The sequence below is a fragment of the Leptonychotes weddellii genome, chromosome 7 (genome assembly GCF_054177405.1).
Source record: "Leptonychotes weddellii isolate Sample4059 chromosome 7, ASM5417740v2, whole genome shotgun sequence".
In the NCBI taxonomy this organism is placed as follows: domain Eukaryota; kingdom Metazoa; phylum Chordata; class Mammalia; order Carnivora; family Phocidae; genus Leptonychotes; species Leptonychotes weddellii.
The window spans coordinates 25,694,353-25,714,269 of record NC_138375.1 but is presented as its reverse complement, the minus strand read 5'-3'; the positions used below and the strand labels follow the sequence as shown (position 1 = coordinate 25,714,269).

Genomic DNA, 19,917 nt, shown 5'->3' with positions numbered 1-19,917 from the left:
GTTTTAAGTCTCACCCGAGAGATAATGAACACCCTAGCAGAATGCCATCTGGAGACAACAGAAGGGCAGGAAGGGGTTACCGAACGGAGTAAGGCAATTTGCTGAACATTATTATTATTATTATTATTTTTAAATTGATTTATTTATTTTTTTGCTGAACATTATTTTATACAACCAAGAGGCAAGTTTTGATGTCCTTGAAACCAAACAATCGCCAGCTACTCTTCCTGCTGGCTTCCTTCCCTGGGAAGCTGCTTGGGCTTTCACAGCCACCGCATTTCCTAGGCAACAAAAGTGTAAACTTGAGAAAAGGCAGGGCCAGGGTAGGGATTGACAGTGAACTGAGCCAATCAGGCTGTGACTCTGCTTCAGTGAGTCCAAGCTGTGCAATCAGCGCCAAGAGGGCGGCCAGCAACACTGCGGAGGAAGGTGACTGGGAGGAGGCCAAGGGGGATCGTAGGGGCTGAGCCCTCCCAGACACACACCTGGGGAGAGCGTCCGTAGTTTCAGTTCCCAGCAACTGGTGGCAGCAGGTTAGCATTTAAGGTAAATCAATGTTTTTGATCTATTATATTGACTTGACCACTTTGTTTAGTTTTAGCTAAACAAAGAAAGAAAGAGAAAGAAGACTGGAAGGTGTTACTCTCTAAAGAGAAAACCAGCAGTTGATGAGAGTTCTTGGTTGTCAGTCTAAGGAGGAAATAGCGTGGTTCTGGGAGAGGATTTGCCATCTTTGTGAAGAAATGCTCAGGTAAAAAGGTATAGAAATCAATTTTAGTCTGTAAAGGGGAAGGAAATAAACATCACTGAGCAGTCACTATGCACAGGGTACCGAGGTGTGAAGTGTTTGGGTGAATTGCTTCCACTAGCTTGTATGACCAGTGAAAAAACTGAACTTCAAGAAGATGAAATATCTCCAAGTCATAATACAATTAAGAGACTGAGCTTTGATTCAGACCTTGGTTTTTCCGACATTGGAAGATGTGGTATTTCTGCCATACCCTGCTGAACTGACCACTTAGATTAAAAAAATGAAAACAAAAACAGAATTCATATTAAAGTGGGCTGGACAGAGCTTGCTAAAAATTGTGGAGTTGATTTGACTGATCACAAAATTGAAAAGGACCTTATTAAATAGCAATACCGTTTATCTTGCCTTTAGTCTGGGGTGTAGTTAAATCATACTAAGTAGATGAAATTGTTTCCTGTTTTTAGAGCTCTTATTTTTCTTTTTTTAACCAAAATCTTATTACTACAGAAATGTCTTTATTTTGTAACTGTGCATCTTAAATATTGAGGTTTAAATTGTGGACATTAATTTCTATTTATATTCAAATAACAGTGATCTAATAACAATAGCAATGATCAATTCCAATAGCAATCTAGTGGCATCCTGCTAAGTGCTGATGATATGACAGGAGACACAAAGTTTACAGCCTTTGCCCTTAAGAACCTCACAGTCTAGTAGGAGAGGCAGTTCTGAAAGCGAAGAGTTGCATCAGGATTCAACATGGACACTGTTTGGGTTTTGCACAGATTATACAAAGAAAGATGCAAGCTGTTTCACTCTGGCGAGAGTAGTTATGTGAGGCTTCACCATAGTGACTATACAAGGAAGAACAGGACTTCTCTAGTCCAACAAGTGAGGGAAGGTATTCCTTAACGTGGGATGGCATGTATAAAGGCACAGGGACAGAAAACCATAGGGTGTTTGGGGAATGTGAGTGGGTATAAATGCAGAATAGATTTTAAAGGGGTGGAGAAATACTAGAAACAAGGCTGGAGAGACAGGCAGGGCCAGAATATACCTCAAATGCTAAGATATTTTCTGTTTACCTGCACACAGTGGGGAGCCACCAAAGCGTTTTTTAGAGTGTGAAGTTCAGATGTCCAATTTTTAAAGATTGCTTTGACAGTCATCTGGAGGATGGTTGGAGGGGAGGAAGATTAGAGACAAGGAATCAGCTAAGAGGTAACTGCAATAGTGGAAATGGGAGGTGACCAGGTCTTGGACTAAGGTGGTATCCATGGCAATGGAGGTGAGGGAAGGAACAGAGAGGCAAGGGGTGTCAAGATGGTGAAATTCTACAGGACTTGGCTGCTGATTCCATGTAGAGTGTGAGGAGGAGTCAAAGGTAATGACCTGGGGAAATGGTGGTATGATTTCCTGAGGCAAGGAGTAAGAGGAAAAAATAATGAACTTGGTTCTGGAACATTAAACTTGAGTTGTCTGTAGGTCATTGAAGTGCACACATTTTGTGGGAAATTTGAAATCTGACTCTGAAGCTAGGACAGTGCATGAGTTAAAGATTTGGGAGTCGTCATTCTGTCAGTGGATGTGGCTAAAATGGCCATGGGATGGCATGAGAGCATGATGAGGATAAATAGTCAAATCCTGGGAAACAGTAGCATTTTAAAAAGCAGGCAGAGGACAAGGGAGAGGCAAAGTAGGTCAGACCTGAGAGGAAGGGAGACAGAGAAAAGTAGATTCATAGACATTGAGAGAGAAGTTTCAAGAAGGAAGAATGATCAATAGAGTCAACTGCTGGGCAAAGTGAAATAGAAACTAGAAGTGACAGTTGAAGTTGTCAATCAGGTTGGCAGTGCTTCTGAGAGAATGCTCAATGGAGGGACAGTGGAGACCAGACTGCAGTGGACTGAAGTATGAATGGGACGTGAGAAAGTGGAGAAATGCAAGACTCCTTCAGATAGTTGGGCTTTGAAGGGAGAGAGCTAGAGGCAGTCTAGGATGGAGGGACCACAGCAGATTCATGAACTAAAAAGAGGAGCTGGTGGAGGGGAGGAAAGGGGCATAACTGATGGCTGAGGGTTGAAGAGGGGTTGGAATTTGTGTTGTAGGTGGAGATTATCCTTATATGGGAGGCAATTCTCACTTCCTTCGGGGGAGGGAGGACAAAGTCAGTCTGTACCTTTATAGACTTGGAGCAGGTGATGTGAGTGAGTTCATCTCCATTTTTACTGTGATTTTCAAGACAAGGTTTGGAAGAGAGTGGCATAGGTCGAGAAGATTGAAAGAGCAATCTAATCAATGTCAAACTGATATTTCGGGCTTTGTGGGCCAGAGGTCTCTGTGGCAACTATTGAACTTTGCTGTCGTAGCATGAAAGCAGCCACAGGTAACACATAAACAAATGTGCGTGGCTGTTTTCCAATAAAACTTTATTTACAAAACTAGGTGGAGGGGCAAATTTGGCCCATGGGCTGTGGTTTGATGTCACCAGGTCTAGATCATTTTAGGTTATGTTGGCTTAAACTCAGGGTCTTCTTGATAACTGCCCAGAGAAAAGCAGATCTTAGTTTCTTTGGGGGAACAGAGGTTGAGAGCCCCGAAATCATCAATGTGCTAACTTCTGATTCCAGGATTCACATCAGTCTCCTCCGTCAGGGTGATCTGGTTGCTTTGCATGATGTCGTGGAATAAACTGATCTGGATGTGCTCACACACTTTCTAGAAGGACTCTATTTCTTGTGCCAATTGTGGCAGAAAGTGCCAGTTGCCAGTTTCCTCTTCTTTATAAACACAACCTGAAGGATGGCAAAGTACCCAGCCCAAAATTAGGTTTCTCAGCTGTCTTTATCTGTTCGGGCTGCTCTAGACTGGTTAGCTTATAAGAATAAAAGTGTATTTCTCATAATTCTGTGGGCTGGGAATCCAAGACCAAGACACCAGCCTGGTTGGGCCGTCTACCTGGTCTAGAGCCATCACCTTCACTCTGCTGTTCAGGTGGTAGAAGGGGCACGGGATTTCTCCAGAGCCTCCCTTATGAGGCACTAATTCCGTTCATGGAGGTGCTACCCTCATGATGTAAATCCCTCCCAAAGTCCCCACCTCCTAATACTGGGAGTTAGGACTTCAACTTATGAATTTTGGAAGGGTATGAACATTTAGACCATAGCACCAGCTTCCTTTATGGGACTGGCCAATGGGATTTCAGTGGAAGGAGTTGGGCGGAGTCCTGTGGGAGCCATTAAGGAGGGATGACTCAGCCACCAAGTACACTCTTCTTGTCCTCACTCTTCTCTGCTGCCTGGGGTGTGGATGCAGTGGTGGGAACAGCTATGGTTCTTTTGTAACTGGAGGCAACCTTGAGGCTAAAAACAACAGTTAGGTAGAAAGATCATACTTTCTTGGGGCATGGACTTCTTTACATGAGAGGAAAATAAACCTCTATCATTTTCAGAGAAAATTACCTGTTTCTGTTATGAGTAGCTGGACACAATTCCTGTCTCATATGCCAGTCTACACTGATGCTGTCACTCTATCCATCAACACTTGTTGGTTTTCTGGAAGTATGGGTTAAGAGCCTGCAAGATGCAAATAATTGGCTGGATTTCTAAGTGGCAATAAAATAAACATTATATAGACAAATGACTCCAAAGGAAGCATTACAAGTGACTATAAAATAGCTACTAAGTAAGTTATTTTGTTTCTAATGTTGCAAAAATACAAATGGTAGTCAGACCTTTACTCCCATCTAAAAGTAGTAGAAGATACACAGTTGGGGTTTATCTTCACAGTGGGTTTGAAATCACTGAGGTCAAGGTCTCACAGTACCTGAAAAGTGGGATATTGGAACATTGCCTGGTCACTAAAACCAGGGAGTTTGGAACAAAAGTTTTATTTTTCTTTTGTCTTATTATTATTATTTTTTTGCATTTTGTACATAAATCCAGCCAAATCTTTGCTTACTTTTGTGTAGCTTAGATCTTTTCTTACTCTGCTTCTTTAAGATCTTTCATGTAGCATGATGCCTGACCAGAATAGATTGCAAGCAATTTCCTGGTAAAAACCCCAGAGACTCAAGGCAGAGCAAGATGGAGAAGGAGACAGCAAGGAGAGTGTTATTACGTTGCCTCCTGCCTCCAGAGATTCCCAGGGGATGCTCATTATAAGGATCTCATAACCCTGGGGCCTCTGTGCTTTAGTAAACCTGGTATCACATTGTGTTAGTTATATGGGTCCTTGAATAGAAGGCTAAACAGTATTTCTCACTCTCTTTGTAGCCAAAAATGCTGCAGAGGTTGCTAAATGCTGATAAAATTCTACGGAGAGAACAGATTATAATGGAGTTACATTATCTCCCTTCCCACTTCTCAGGGGGAGCTTCTTGCAAATCCTATCAGTTAGAAATACTTTGGGCTGTAACAGAGAACCTGACCAACAGTGTATTAAGCAAATAGGTTCCTCATGACAGGAGTGTGGAGTTAGGCAGTTGCTGACTTGGTTCAGCAGCACAGTGATATTAGGGCTACAAGTTGGTATCCTCTGTGATTCCCTTGGTTTTTTCCTCATGACTGCACAAAGGCTGCCACGTCTCCGGACATTGCATTCTTGTTCAAGGCAGGAAGAGGCAAACAAGATGGAAGAGTTCTCCCAGAATCCTCAGTACTTTTAGTTGAGTCTCTGGCCAGAACTCATTCACGTGGCCACCCAACTGAAAGAGGAATGCAGCAGTCACAGGAGATTGGAACGACCTTAGAATAAACCAATTGCAATGTTTGGATGTAGTTCAAATTCAACAAAGTTAAAACTACTCTGAGGAATGCAAACTCCTGGAAGGGACCTTGGCTGTCTCATTCGTTACTACTGCGTGGCACATAACAGGTGTTCAATAAACATACATTGACTTCAGGACCAGGACTAGGGTGAGGCAAAGTAGCACCTAGGGCACAATATTTAAGGAGGCACTGACTCTTAGGCTTGGGCAAGTGCAAGGTTGACATTTGCACAGTCCTGAGATTGAGGGCCTCCTTAAACATTGCACCCTAGCCACCTACCTTACTGAGCCTGAATCCCAGCCCTGGTTGAATTAATAAAATGAAATTTCAAGCAGATGTATGAAGTAGGCACTTTACAATACTGATATTTATAAAACATTATTCTCAAATCATGCCATATCATAAACAGTAACACGAGGACTTAAATCACATCCCAAAGATCAGCAGAAAGAATAAAAGACTATGATTGAGCAGACATGGGCTCTAGAGAAACGGGCCTGTGGACAACAGCTAAAGCATGAATTTTACACATCTTGAGAAAATGTATTTCGGCACAGAGGGAACCCAATAAGATGCCAGACTTCAGTGACATCTCATTTCCAGTGTGCTCATGTTAAAGTATGGATTACACACCGTCATACTTTAGATCGACGTGGAAGTTAGCAATCCAAACAAAACCCAGCTGTTTCTTCTATTCATATGCTGTGGAAGAATTTTAAAAATAATTTGTGGGAAAAGAGTAAATATAATGGAAGATAATCAGCGCAGTAGCTTTGAATGTAGATTTCAGAAAACGAACAAACGAAAACCCAACACCTTGTACATCACTCTACTAACTGAGCAAGGACCCTGAGGCCGGAGGGAGAGGGTGCACGTTTAGGACCCTCCTGTGGCCTGGCTTTGCTCTGCTCTGCTCCCCCCTTCCCTCCCCTGCTGTGAAAGCCTTCCAGCCCTCCGAGGCAGTCACTTCCTTGAAGCTTTTGCTTTCCTTCTCATTTCATGGACCTTCGCTGAATTCCCAAAGCAGTGTATGAGCACCGTGACGTCGCTGTTGAACGTGGGGACATAGGCAGAGCACAGTCAGGTGTCAGAGCTAACTGTCACCGCCTCTGGCACTTTCTCAGGCCAGTGAGCCGGGTTCTCTGGGTCAGTGCCGACTTCCTGGAACAGGGCGGCAATATTTGATAGAACCTGCCACCTGAGGCCATGTGCTCGTGCGTGTAAAGCATTGAGCCACGGGCGTGGCCCTGGAGCCGTTAGAATTGCAGTTACTACCACTTCTTTTCATGCCTGAATTTTTTTAAATTTTATTTTATTATGTTACGTTAATCACCATACATTACATCATTAGTTTTTGATGTAGTGTTCCATGATTCATTGTTCACGTATAACCCCCAGTGCTCCATGCGGTACGTGCCTTCTTTAATACCCATCACCAGGCTAACCCATCCCCCCACCCCCTTCCCCTCTAGAACCCTCAGTTTGTTTATCCTGGGTTATGTTACAGTCTTTCCTCTAGCCCCTCCCCTCAAGGTCTCACTCCTGCCACTAGAGGGACCTTGTAGCTCCTGTTGTTTCTATTCTCAAACTCTGGCGCACATTAAAACCCTCTGAAGGGCGTCTGGGTGGCTCAGTTAGCTAAGCGTCTGACTCTCGATCTCAGCTCAGGGTCTTGATTGCAGGGCCGTGAGTTTGAGCCCCCTGTTGAGCCCCGTGCCCATCCCTGCACTCACACCTAGAGATTCTAACTTACTGTGCTTGGGGTGGGGCATGGACATTTATTTTTCAACAACACCTCTAATGCTCTCATTGTCCCTGATGCTCCCAGTTCTTTCTCTCCGGCAGGGCTGCTCAACCTCAGGCATTCTGGACTGGAGGATTCTTGATTGTCAAGGGCTGTCCTGTGCATTGTAGGATGTTTAGCAGCATCTCTGGCTTCTACTCGCTAGATGCCAGTAGGACCCCAGACCCCTGTTGTGGCAACCAAACATGTCTCCAAACATTGTCAAATATCCCCTGGGGACGGGGAGGGAGGGCAGGGTGGGTGAAATCAATGGAAGCACAGCTCTGTAATACTGTCTGAAGAATTAGCACGGTCCCTTATTAGTAGCTAGAGATGCTAAGGGTCTGGTTAGCTGAATTGAGCTCAGATGGGTTCAACGAAGGATCCCCAGGATGTCAACAACACTGACCCACACCTGTGATTATACTGGGGCTGGGGGTGCGGGTTCCCGGACTCTACTGCAGAAACCATGTCTTTCCTCAAATCGTCTGAGTCTTTCATTTCAGTCTCAGAGGGGACACCTCCTAGCCACCTGCTAGGGTATTCTGAGCACTGGGATCTAATTTATTCCAGAGGAGCATTTTCTAAGGGAAACTGTTGAGGAACTACAGGCTTTTGCCATCTATCACATAGCAGTAACTAGTTTATCGAATGGACTGGATGGAGTCAGTAGAGATGGCTTAATATTTCCCAACCATTGCCTTCAAACACCATCCGTTGTATGCCTCACCCCACCCCTGGATGGCATTTCAATTATTAAAAGATGCACTGAGTCTAAATCAAAATTTGAGTCTTACATCCCATTCCCAAGTAGAGAAAGGCTAGAGACCCCCGCATGTCCTCCCTCCCCATGGGGATGGCCTTAGGCACTGGGTCAAGCCTGAGCTGGAAGATGGGGAAAGGTTTGGCTTGAGAGAAGGCCAGTATGTCTCTCACCTCCTAAGAATGAGTTGGAAGCTCTACGGTTTAAGCAGCAGCTACCTACTTGTGACATTGCCTTGCTCTTTTCTTTTCTCTAAATAGAAGAATGTTTAAAATCACACGGAGCTACTATATAGCAACTCTGGGTCCCTTGCTATTGGAATGGTTAGTGTAATGGTGCAGGTATTTAACAGTTACAGAAACGCCTAAAAATGTTTTTAAGGCAAAACTCACTACATGGCCTGGGCTTGATGGCATTAAGAGGCAGGAGAAGTCTTAGGAAAGACTGGATGGTTACTGTTCTCACAGTGCTGGGCTTGTGTGACCTCCTCACGGGGAGGTTCCCTCACTCTACCCTGTCCCCCTGCCTCAGAGCCCCAGGCAGTGGGGTGCAAAGAGGACTGTCCAGGCAAAACCAGGTCCAATCATCATGGTGCACATCCCTGCCCAGCCAGGCGAGGCCAGCCTGCTTTCCCTCCTCCTCCTCGGCACACCACCCATCTCCCCTCTGCTCCCCCTACCATGTTTCCCTAATTCTGTGCCTCACCCCAACTCTTACAGGCTAACTCTCCCCTTCTCTAAAGTTTGTCTGACCTGACTAAACCTGCTTCGGCTCCCTCTGCATCTTCACGCAACCATCCTTTTTGTAAAAGAGGAAAACCAGAAGGGTAATGTCACGGAAAAAAAAGAGGGTAGTGTGCTTTAGAGGGTGGAGTGAGACGTTTCCTTGGGTTATTGCATCAAAGAGGATGTGGAAGATCTTGGTGCTTTCTCTTTATGGATGTCTGGATAAATGATTCCTGGGGCAGTCTCTCTGGTTTTAAGATTCGCGTCTGTGTGCAGGTTGTTGGGTGTAGTCTCATGAGAGAGAGACAGAGAGACGAAGACAGAGACCTGACTCAGCTTATGGCCACGGGCGAGATGTAATTCAGATTATTACCACAAGAGGACACCGAAGACCATAACCTGGGGCGGAAGCTGTTCCACAGTTCAGTGAGTTTCAATCTGTCCCTGAACTCAGCCAAGAAGACTTTTCACCGAGACTCATGAAGAGACAGACCTCCATGCAATTTTGCTTTTCCATATCCTGCCTCACAATGCTTCTTTTGAAATCCAAGCAGAGCGCTTTGGCAGCGGCCAGCAGCTCTGCGCCAGGACGGTGGGATGAGGAAGCCTTAACTCGCTCCCGCGTGAGGACACCTGGGGAGCCCTGCTGCAAAGTCTCCTTTGGCTTTGCTGCTGGTGGCTCCACCCGGTCTGTGCCCCACGTCTCCAGGTCTCTGCTTCTTGCTGCTCGGTGAACGTTCCTCCTCAACAGCCGGCGGGGGTGGGGGGCGGGGGCGCGGAGCAGTAAGCAAGAGCTCTGGTGGCCACCGCTGAGCCCTCCCTCTCCTCCACGCATTCAGATCTCGTTTCCTTTCTCCGTCCCCGCTGCCAATACCTCACCCAGTCAGCGGGACCTCGCCCCTGGCTGTCCCCAGTCTGGGCCAGCTTCCCGTCCATTGTCCACACTGAATCAGAGGGCTCTTTGACAACGCCAACTGTCACTCCCTCGTTGAAGCCCTTTGTGGTCTCCTGTTGCTCTCAGTACAGGATCCAAACTGCCCAGCATGTGTCCCAGGTTCCTTGGGATCTGATGCCTGCTTACCTGCCCAGTGCCCTCTTTCTCCAGATCTCGCCTTCCCATATTCCCTCCCTATCCCAACAACGGCTTCATCTCACCACCCGCCCACCATGCGGCAATCCTGCCAGAACACTTGCATGTCCGTAATTATACCACTTTCTCTTTCGCTTGGGCCTTGGCACTTGGGAAGTGCACAGTGCCCTTCCTTCTTCCGTCCCCCACGACCCTAGCCTGGATAACTACTCTTTCCTTTAGGATTAAAGCTTAGACATCATCTCCTCTGAGAAAGCTTCAGAGAGCCCGCTCCAAGGCAGGTTAGCCACCCTCTTCTGATTTGCGGTGGCTGAGTAGTGGGTTGCTCTCCCCCCACCTCCTCTGGAAACACTGTGTTTCTTATTCCTTCTTCCCCAGTCTAACCCAGTGACCCGCTCTAAACTAAGCCCTTAATAAACATTTGTTGAAGTGCGCAGATGCGGTGCCAACACCAGGCGGCGCTGCGGCCACGTGCCTGGGGAGGGCATCCTCTTTCTGACCCTGCTCTGGCTGGGCGGGACCGCCTCTGCTGTCATCATTGGGCGGGCTCCTAGAGGCTCAGGGAGGGTCTTCTGCAGTCAAGGGACGCTTTATGCCGTGCAGTGACGTCGGTGACTCACGTTTGGGGACAGACTCTTGCCCACGTGCCTGGAGACTTAATGCACACTCCAGAAGCCCAGGGTGTCACCCTTCTTCATCCAAACCCTTCCCTGCCGTGCTTTCTTTGAAACCCCCAGTTCTTACCAAACTTTGTTTCCTGTCCTGCTTAACCATGGGACTTCAGTGGTTAATCTTAAATCAAATTTAAGATTCTACGCTATTCAAGGGCTTGCTTCTCAGAGTCATCCTTCCTCTCTGACACTTGTGACTTGAAAACAGCACACAGAACATATTAGCTGTTTGTCCATGAACTGGGTAACTAGTGATGAAAGCGAATGGTCAGCATGGGCGTTTCAAGAATCATGACAGGAGAGGATGGACTTCTTCTTCCTGAATATACCAAAGTCACCTCCAGAGGTCACCACGTGCGTGGTCACTGTGTAGGGTCGGCCATGGGGGCTAGAACCCGCAGGATGCTTTCCTGGACTCTGCCCTGCTCTCCTGTGGGTGGATACTATCTAACTGTGCTTTGAGATTCTTTCGTCTTATTTCACAAACGTGGTGAAGTACAAAGAGCTCTGCTTGAACGTCAGAAGGTCTACGTTTGGGTGTCAGCGAAGACTTTGGAGCAAGTTGCTTTCCCAGCGCATGCCTTAGTTCCCCACTCTGCTGGGGGAGGAGGGGCTTGGGGCCATCTCACTGTCCTGATGGGGTGTGTGAATTCCTGGGAGCCACATCGATGGTGCCCCAGTTGCTTTATCTGTGAAATAGAAATCATAGCTGTAACTACTCATAGGGCTTTTTTTTTTTCTTAAATTGAGATGGAATTTACATAACATGAAATTAGTCATTTAAAATTATACCATACAGATATACATTTGTAATGTTGTGGAACCACCACCTGCTAGTGAAATCTGGGCTCCTGAGGAACAGGGACAGACCTTAGTCCATCTTTGGGTTCCTAGCACCTAGCAGAATCTGACCAACAGTATCTACCCAACAGATAGCTGTTGAGTTAGTGAATGAGTCGATTCTTCTCACATGGGTCATGTTTACACTTATTACACAGAAGGACCAGGCAGGAGCATGGGAACAGTAGAGGATAACGCAGTGTTAATATGATCCCAAACCTGGGTCCACATGGAAGTAGTGCATCTGAACACTTGGTGGCCTTGGACAAGCGGAACCACAGTCTGTCCATCTGTTCATCTGTGGATGGACGTTTGGGTTGTTTCTGCCTTCTGGCTACTGTGAGGAATGCTGTTGCGAACATGATGCACGTGTATTTGTTTGAGTTTCTGTTGTCAATTCCGCTCCTAAGGTGTTTGTGAGGACGGGGCACGCGCTTACCACGAGGAGGGGGCACAATAAACATTGGTGATTGATGTTCTTAATTTTATCTTGAAGGTGTGTAAAAAGAGCCCCACATGGGTTCTTTCTCATGCTGTGTCTGACACACCTGGGAGCCAGATTTCACCGTCTCCCCATTACTGGTTTTTAGCCTGTGTGTCTCTCCGTTCCCCGCCTGCCTATAGGCTGGTGTGGGAAACCAGAGTGGGGACAGCGGGGTGCGAAAGGCCGGGGACAAGTAGTGGACATGAGGATGTGGAGGTGAGTGGCGGGGGACGACCACTGGGCAGGTAGTGCTGAGCGCGGGGGAGGGGCAGGAAGGAGCAGACCCTGAAGGGGGTTTAAGAATGAGGAGGGCACACGATTGCTGATTGCTTCCGTTCCAGCTCCTGCGGTGAGAGGGCGGGCGGGGTGAGGCCAGGGCCCGCGCCTCTAGCAGCCCAAGGCCAGGGCTAGGAAGTGCTTGTATTGGAGAGAGTTCCGACTGTGGCTGAAGCCTTCCATGGGGGTGGCGTTAGGGCTGGAAGCTGGGATCAACCTCCAGGAGTTGTCACCTTGACATCAGGTGACAAAATAGTAACGGGAAAACGCAGGTTTTTTTTTTTTAAGATTTATTTATTTATTTATTTATTTGAGACAGAGAGAACGAGAGAGAGAGAGAGAGAGAGAGAGAGCACATGAGAGGGGGGAGGGTCAGAGGGAGAAGCAGGTTCCTTGCTGAGCAGGGAGCCCGATGCGGGACTCGATCCAGGGACTCCGGGATCATGACCTGAGCCGAAGGCAGTCGCTTAACCAACTGAGCCACCCAGGCGCCCGAAAATGCAGGTTTTAAGAAAGCTAATGCTGCCAGGAAGACAGGTGATTTGGGGCCATGGGTGAGATTGTTGGATGAGTTTGAACACTGTCTGTACAGGCCCACTAGGAGCACAGAGGGAGGTCTCCAAAAGTGTGGTGGGTGGCCATCTGGAATTCTGGTAAACCTGTGCGGTCGGTGCTGGAGGAAGCAAGGGAGGATCCACCCAGCTTTGGGCAGAGCAGTTTCTTCTTGTGCAATAAAGCAGCCAGGACCTAACAGACAAAGGCCTCCTTCTTGCCCTGGTGTCCAAGAGAACTGAGAAGAATTACTCCCACTTGCATTCATGTCGTGGGAATCAGAATGCAGATCAAGAAGGAGGGAACCTATAAGTTGGCTCTTAGGAGGTGCGGTAGGAAATGAGGCAGTTGAGCATTCGCATCCCTGACTTATCTATTCTGGTCTCAGGTTTCAGTCTGAGATTCCCTCTCTCTAAAGTTAAATAATGACATCTTTGTGGGGAGAACTCACAGCTTGTATTGAGAGGAATAGCCTTAGAGAGCATGAATCTGAGGGTTGTTATCCCCGCTGAAAAGAATCTGCTCCTGGTGTGGCCCTCAGGAGAAGTGCCAGCACTTGGCCAGGGAGGAGGGGCCCTTGAGCCAAGGGCAGGTCCATTCCAACACTATCTTTTCTGCATTTGAATGCTGTGTCTGCCTACCCCTCAACTGTCTTGCTCCTTCATTCACAACTCACATTAAGAAAAGTAATTTCTAGAATCCCTCATTTACTGGGTCAGTGAGCTCATAGGAGGATTAGTTGTTTTTGGAACAGGGAGGAAGTGTAAGATCGTTTAATCCAATCCTTTCACTTGACAGAGGAAGAGAAACCAGAGGCCCAGAGACTTACTCAGATGTCACTGGGAGTGGGCTGGAGTCTGGACTAGAACTTGGGTCTCCAGGCCCCCAGCCCAGAGAGCTTTCCACTGTCCTGCACATTCTGAAAACCCAAGTTCACTGCAAGAGTTTGTATCTGGCTCAGGGACCTCTCAGGAGGGAGCTTCCCTTTACCCATCCTCTCCTATTTCTGAATATTTAAAGCACAAAAGCCAAACTGTAGACAAAAAAAGATATTATATCTATTTGTCAGGAGATAGTGTCTATTTACCATTTTCTGTCTTAAGAATCCAGGTATCAACGAACACTAACCTGTTAAAACCTGCTAGTTATGGGCAGGAATTATGAAGGCCCAGCATGGAGAATCTCAGTCAAGACAGAAACAATAAAAATTAATGTTTAGACCAAAGAAGAGAATACTAAATGTGGTGTCAAAGGGAATGTGTAGAATGCTAAATATAAGAATAAAGCCTAGAAGGGTGGCTCAAAAAGGAGAGTATAGGGAAGTGGGACTTTTCATTTTATGGCAGGAGGAGGGTTTCGGCAAGATGAAAGTGTATCTGGGAAAGGCTGTTTATTTATAACTGTTTTCCAGGCTGGAGAAGTCAGATGTCCGCAGGACTAGATAAGTAAGCAAGAAATACACCAGGCACATAGTTGGTCTAGCTAAAAGTTGGAAATTCTGGAAGGTTCGAGGCTTTTCCCGGGGAAATGGATGAGAGTGTTCTCCTTCTGGGAGAAGCTGCTGACCCTTTGCCCAGCCAGAAGCAGGTGATGAGGCCCAAGCTCTGCTAAGGTGCTGTGAATTCTCTCAGATGGCAGGGACAGCACGCCACGATCGGGAGATGGCGATCCAGGCCAAGAAAAAGCTCACCACGGCCACCGACCCCATTGAAAGACTCCGACTGCAGTGCCTGGCCAGGGGCTCTGCAGGCATCAAAGGACTTGGCAGGTAAGATCCAGGCCAGGGGGTGGCAGGGGGATGAAGTAAAGAGGCAGGACACAGGCGGGTGAGGCTATTACCAGCTCTATGACCTTGAGCAAGTCTTGGCCTCCTAGGGTCTCCGTTCCCTAGTTATAAAATGCAGTTTGGAAGAAGTGATCGCTGAAGTCCCTTGTGACAATTTTTAGGTCTTCGTCGCAGATTCAGCAAGGCTGTGTCTGCGACAAGAGAATACAGATACCGGGACAACTGGAAGTGAAGGGAGAGGCATGTGCAGGTCCAGGAGGCCCCCAGCAGGACATGGAGAGAGACACTCCCAGCAGCTGTGACCATAGCGGCAGACGTGGAAGAGGGAGGAGGTTGTTCTCAGGCAGTCCGGTCTTGCTCACCTCCGGCGGGCCACGGGAGAGAATCCCACTGCAGTGAATATCCCCTTGGCTTGGTAGGGCCTGTCCTCGGACCCTCTGATAGTGTGAGAAGTCCTCAAGACCAGGAAATCTAAGGAGAAAGAGATTGTTAGCCTCCAGTGGTCAGATCCTGTGCCTTATCTCTCTCTCCTTTTTTTAAAGATTTTATTTATTTATTTATTTATTTATTTATTTATTTATTTACTCGAGAGAGTCCAAGCGGTGGGAGGGTGGTGGGGGAGGGAAAGGGACAAGCAGACTGCACTGAGTGCAGAGCCCAATGCAGGGCTCGATCATCCCACCACCCTGAGATCATGACCGAGCCAAAATCAAGAGTCAGACACCTAACTAGCTTATCTAAATTCCCATTTCAACCGTGATACACCTAGCTTCCACTATCTGCCATCTATTTACTTAATTGTTCAATTCCAGTATACCTTATAGCATATCAGAATTGTTAACTCAAATCTCCATGGGAAATATCTTTATCAACTAGAGTTCAGTGCTTATGTGTGGTTCCTTGTCCCTTTAGTCCTACAGACTCTACTCACTTCCACAGTTACTTAAGTCAGCATACCCCACCCCCACCTTCAGTGAGATTGTTTCAAACTTTTGTAATACAGTTAGGTTCTCTTGTCACTGTCTGCTTAAGTTAAATTCCCCTGACCTCCTAAATAATTTTTTGAAAATTTGTACACATTAAGGTTTACTCTTTGTACTATAAAGTTCTGTGGGCATTAGCAAGTGCATAGGGTCATGTATCCACCATTATAAAATTGTAGAGAATAGTTTAACTGCCCTAAAAATCCCCTGTGCTCTGCCTGTTCTCTTCTCCCCTTCCCCTTGTCTTTTTACTGTCTCTATAACTTTGCCTTTTTCAGAATGTCATAGAATTAGAATCACATAGTACATTTTATTTTATGAGATGCTGGGAAGAGGCTCTCTAATTTTGGAAGGAGGGTACAGAACAAAATCTAGGGCTTCTGTATTTTACTTTGAAAAACCTTGAGAGTGGTTCATTTTTAAATCTTTATCCTTACACCTTGTTCTCTGTTTTTTTTTTTTTTCTTTCTCTCTTTGTGTGTATGTGTGTGTGTATTTTCTTTAGAGTGTTTCGAATTATGGATGACAATAATAACCGAACCCTTGACTTCAAAGAATTTGTGAAAGGGCTAAATGATTATGCCGTGGTCATGGAAAAGGAAGAGGCAGAAGAGCTCTTCCGGAGGTTTGATAAAGATGGAAATGGAACAATAGACTTCAATGAATTTCTTCTTACATTAAGAGTAAGTGACCTCATGAATCAGTGTATCTGCTAAGTTTGGCTTTCACATGGTTTGGGTTGGCTATTTTGAGGTTTTGTTTTCAGAAGTTGTCAGTGTACTGTAGAGGAGATGGGAAGGAGATTGATAACAGGTTGAGGGTCTTTTTGGAGTAATTGTCATGAATGTTTAACAAACATTTTGTTTGTTAACAAACAAACATGCAAACCATTTCATAACACTGAGAGGATGTATGATACAAAACAAGCTCATTTTCTTGTGTTGTCTGTGTATGTGTTTTTTTCTATTTATCTAGCCTCCAATGTCTAGAGCCAGAAAAGAGGTAGTTATGCAAGCTTTTAGGAAGTTAGACAAGACTGGAGACGGAGTTATAACAATTGAAGATCTTCGGGAGGTATATAACGCAAAACACCACCCTAAGTATCAAAATGGAGAATGGACCGAGGAACAAGTGTTCAGGAAATTTCTGGATAACTTTGATTCACCCTATGACAAAGATGGACTGGTAAGTACAGGAGCTTAAGTGGAATTTCTTTTGTCGAATTTGTAATTGTAATTAGGAAATAGGACCAAAGCCTTAAGAAATACGTATAACATATTCTTTATAAATAGAAGTAAAATATTTCCTCAGAGACTATCTAGAAAGTTGGGAGAGAAAGTGATAAGATATATGTGTGTGCAATATATTGGTAAGGGATCCACATACAGCTAAATACCCATCATCTGGAGAATGTGATATTTTGATTCAACACTCCGTTTCATGGTTACCATACTTAGCCAGCCACGTTCCAATGAACTAGACTACAACAAAGCCTATTGAACTTCAAAATGAAACCATAATTTAATTTTTTGGACTATGATTCACAAGGTGTTTCAGGAGGTGGCAGTGCTTTTCACGCTCATCCTCACAACATTGTTTATGATCACATTTTGCTATGTAGGAATGCCGTTTAAGGGAGGCTTTCAGTAAAGGGAATGCCAGATAACAGAATTTACTTTGATTTCCTCTATAGTGGGCTTTGAGATTAACTTGCATTTCGAAACTACAATGAACTTAAGAACAAAAGCCACAACCCCACCTCCATTAACTGGTATCTTCAAGTTACAAATGCATAGCTGGGTAGGGTAAGGCATTGTATCTCTGCGACTGTGTCCAGGCTGAGATGACTTTTATCAACAGCCGTGATTGGACTTCTGAACTCGGCCCCAGTTCAGCTGTTAAGTGTCTTGGAGGCTCTGATGATGGGGAAGGGAGTGTTCTCCTTGGCTGACAGTCAGAGCCACAGAACCCTGGGGACGGTTCTTCCTCACCCCCCTGTGTCACACAGCAAGGAACAAAAGATGGCAATGATAGGAATAGGAAACAAGGCTTCCCCTTCTGAAGGGAATTTCCCCCAACTTTTCTATGAAACTTCATGGTAAGTCTTATTAGCAAGGGGTTAGGGGCCTAGGAAGGCAAACTTTATTTCCTTCCTGCTGACATTTTCCTGCTGGGGATGGAGAAATACCCTTCTTTTTAGTTGAGGGGATTACAGAAGTGGATTAAAAGAAAGGGGGGCTGGTGCTCTAGATTCTGTAGGGCAGCCTAATGCTTAGGGACAGAAATAACAGAACTGAACCATATGTTTTCTTCCAACATTGCTGGCCCTTGATCTCTGAAATGGCAGTGGAAAAATAGTCAACTGCCATTTCCCCCAAATTAGCCCACCTCTACATGAGATCCCAGGGTGTACTTGCCTTCTCTCTGCAGGTGGTTCCTTCTCCTCATTGCCAGGGGAAACCTCAGCTGCCCTTTGCTCTAACCCAAGTCAAAGTGGCTGGTTGTTATGATTCAGCTGATTTAAAGTTCCCACCCCTGTCCCTTTGACATTTATTTTAACAAGCCATCTTAAGTTCTCAAATACTCATAAAGGTCAATGGGGTTTTTAGCAGTTACAGCGTTTGGTATCACCTGAATATCACAGACCCTGTATTAATACCCAGCTGACAGTGCATGATCATCATCTGGGGGTATGTTTTAATAATGTACCTTGCGGGGTGCACCACGGAACTACAGAATCTGATCATTTTTGGGTGGAGATCAAGGATTTGCAATTTTAGTAAGTGCCCCAGATGACTCTTATTCACATTCATATTTGAGATCCTTGTCTCTAAAAGATTCAGAAGTGCCTCTTTTTAATTACTACATATAATACGCACATGAACCTCATTTGCATAATTATGGATCTGGATCATTTATTGACTACTTATCTACTGGGTATTGTGCTGAGGGTTTTACAGGGAGATCTCACCAAAAGACATAATGAAAATGTTTCTGAAAAGTGATGTGTGATTCAGACTTTTGTACATTGAATCATATTTTAAATGTGCAAGGAACTGTTGGTGTAAAGAAACTCCATGGTAAATTCTTTTATAAACAGAATAATTAGTTCTTAACTTACCTTTTCCAAATTGAGTTGTTTTACACATTAAGATTTCTTATGGTGAAGCATAGCTACGTTTGAAGCCAGTGCACTCATTTATGGTTAAAAAATATAGCTGAGGGGCGCCTGGGTGGCTCAATCGTTAAGCGTCTGCCTTCGGCTCAGGTCATGATCTCAGGGTCCTGGGATCGAGCCCCGCATCGGGCTCCCTGCTCCGCGGGAAGCCTGCTTCTCACTCTCCCCCCTGCTTGTGTTCCCTCTCTCGCTGTCTCTCTCTCTCTCTCTCTCTCAAATAAATAAATAAAATCTTTAAAAAATATATATAGCTGATATCCAAGTAAGACAGAATTTAAAATAAGGCAAGAAATTTAGTAGACTCCTCAACTAAATATTATGCTCAAATTTGTGAACTTTTAGTAGTCTGGGCTAAGCTCTCAAGTAGTCGTGAAGGCTCCTGGGGTTTACAGTAGTCATGGATTTTGACATAATGGATCCTGTATTAATAATCCCCACATCCTACCCTCAGAGCACCCTGTGTCCCAGAAACCACGTGGATGGAGGTATGAAAGCAACCAAATAATGTATGAAGTGAACCTTCTTCACTCTGATTTTTTTTTTTTAAAGATTCATCTATTTATTTGAGAGAGAGAGAGGGAGAGAGAGCGTGTGGGCAGGGGGGAGGGGCACAGGCAGAGGGAGAGAGAGAATCTCAAGCAGACTCCCTGCTGAGCATGGAGCCCAAGGTAGGGCTCAATCTCATGATCCTGAGATCAAGACCGGAGCCAAAATCAAGAGTCAGACGCTTAACCGACTGAGCCACTCAGGCGCCACCCTCTCTCCTATTCTATCTCTAAACCCCACCCTAGTTGGGTGAAACTTTCACTTCTTATTTTTTTAATATCTAGGTATGGAAGTTTTCATTTTATATGTTATTTTACAATTACAAATATTTTTAAAAAATCTCTCAGAAGTAGATTAGCCTTTGAGAGAATATGGGTCTTGTTGTCTAGTCTATATCATATAAGATTTTTTTTAATAATTAAAATTATTTTAAATATATTACTGAGTGTATATAAATAACCTAAACTTATTTGATGATTTTTTAAAATCAGTCTTAAGCAGAGAAAAAGGTACTGTATTCTGTATCATGACTCAAATATTTCCATTGCTCCCATGTGGGACTTTATCCATTATATGATAAATATTCTATCCACTAAAGGTAGCATAGTCAAGAGGCTAGCCAAGGGCAGGGGTGTCCACTTTCTTACTTTTTACTAATGTCCAACAAAATAATTAAGTAGTCATTATTACTGAAAAGTGATTTACTACGATGAGGGCAAA

General features: G+C 45.2%; 1 protein-coding gene across 1 annotated transcript in view; it reads left to right on the top strand.

The window, feature by feature from the left end:
* The first annotated feature begins 402 nt into the window (after positions 1-402).
* Positions 403-19,917, top strand: part of CAPSL (calcyphosine like) — a 25,380-nt gene continuing 5,865 nt past the window's right edge. Inside the window, exons 1-4 of the mRNA XM_031030433.2 lie at positions 403-546; positions 14,336-14,472; positions 15,979-16,156; positions 16,449-16,658. Of these exons, the coding sequence (XP_030886293.1) occupies positions 14,336-14,472; positions 15,979-16,156; positions 16,449-16,658 (525 nt within the window). The 5' untranslated portion in view covers positions 403-546. The remainder of the gene's footprint in view (positions 547-14,335; positions 14,473-15,978; positions 16,157-16,448; positions 16,659-19,917) is intronic.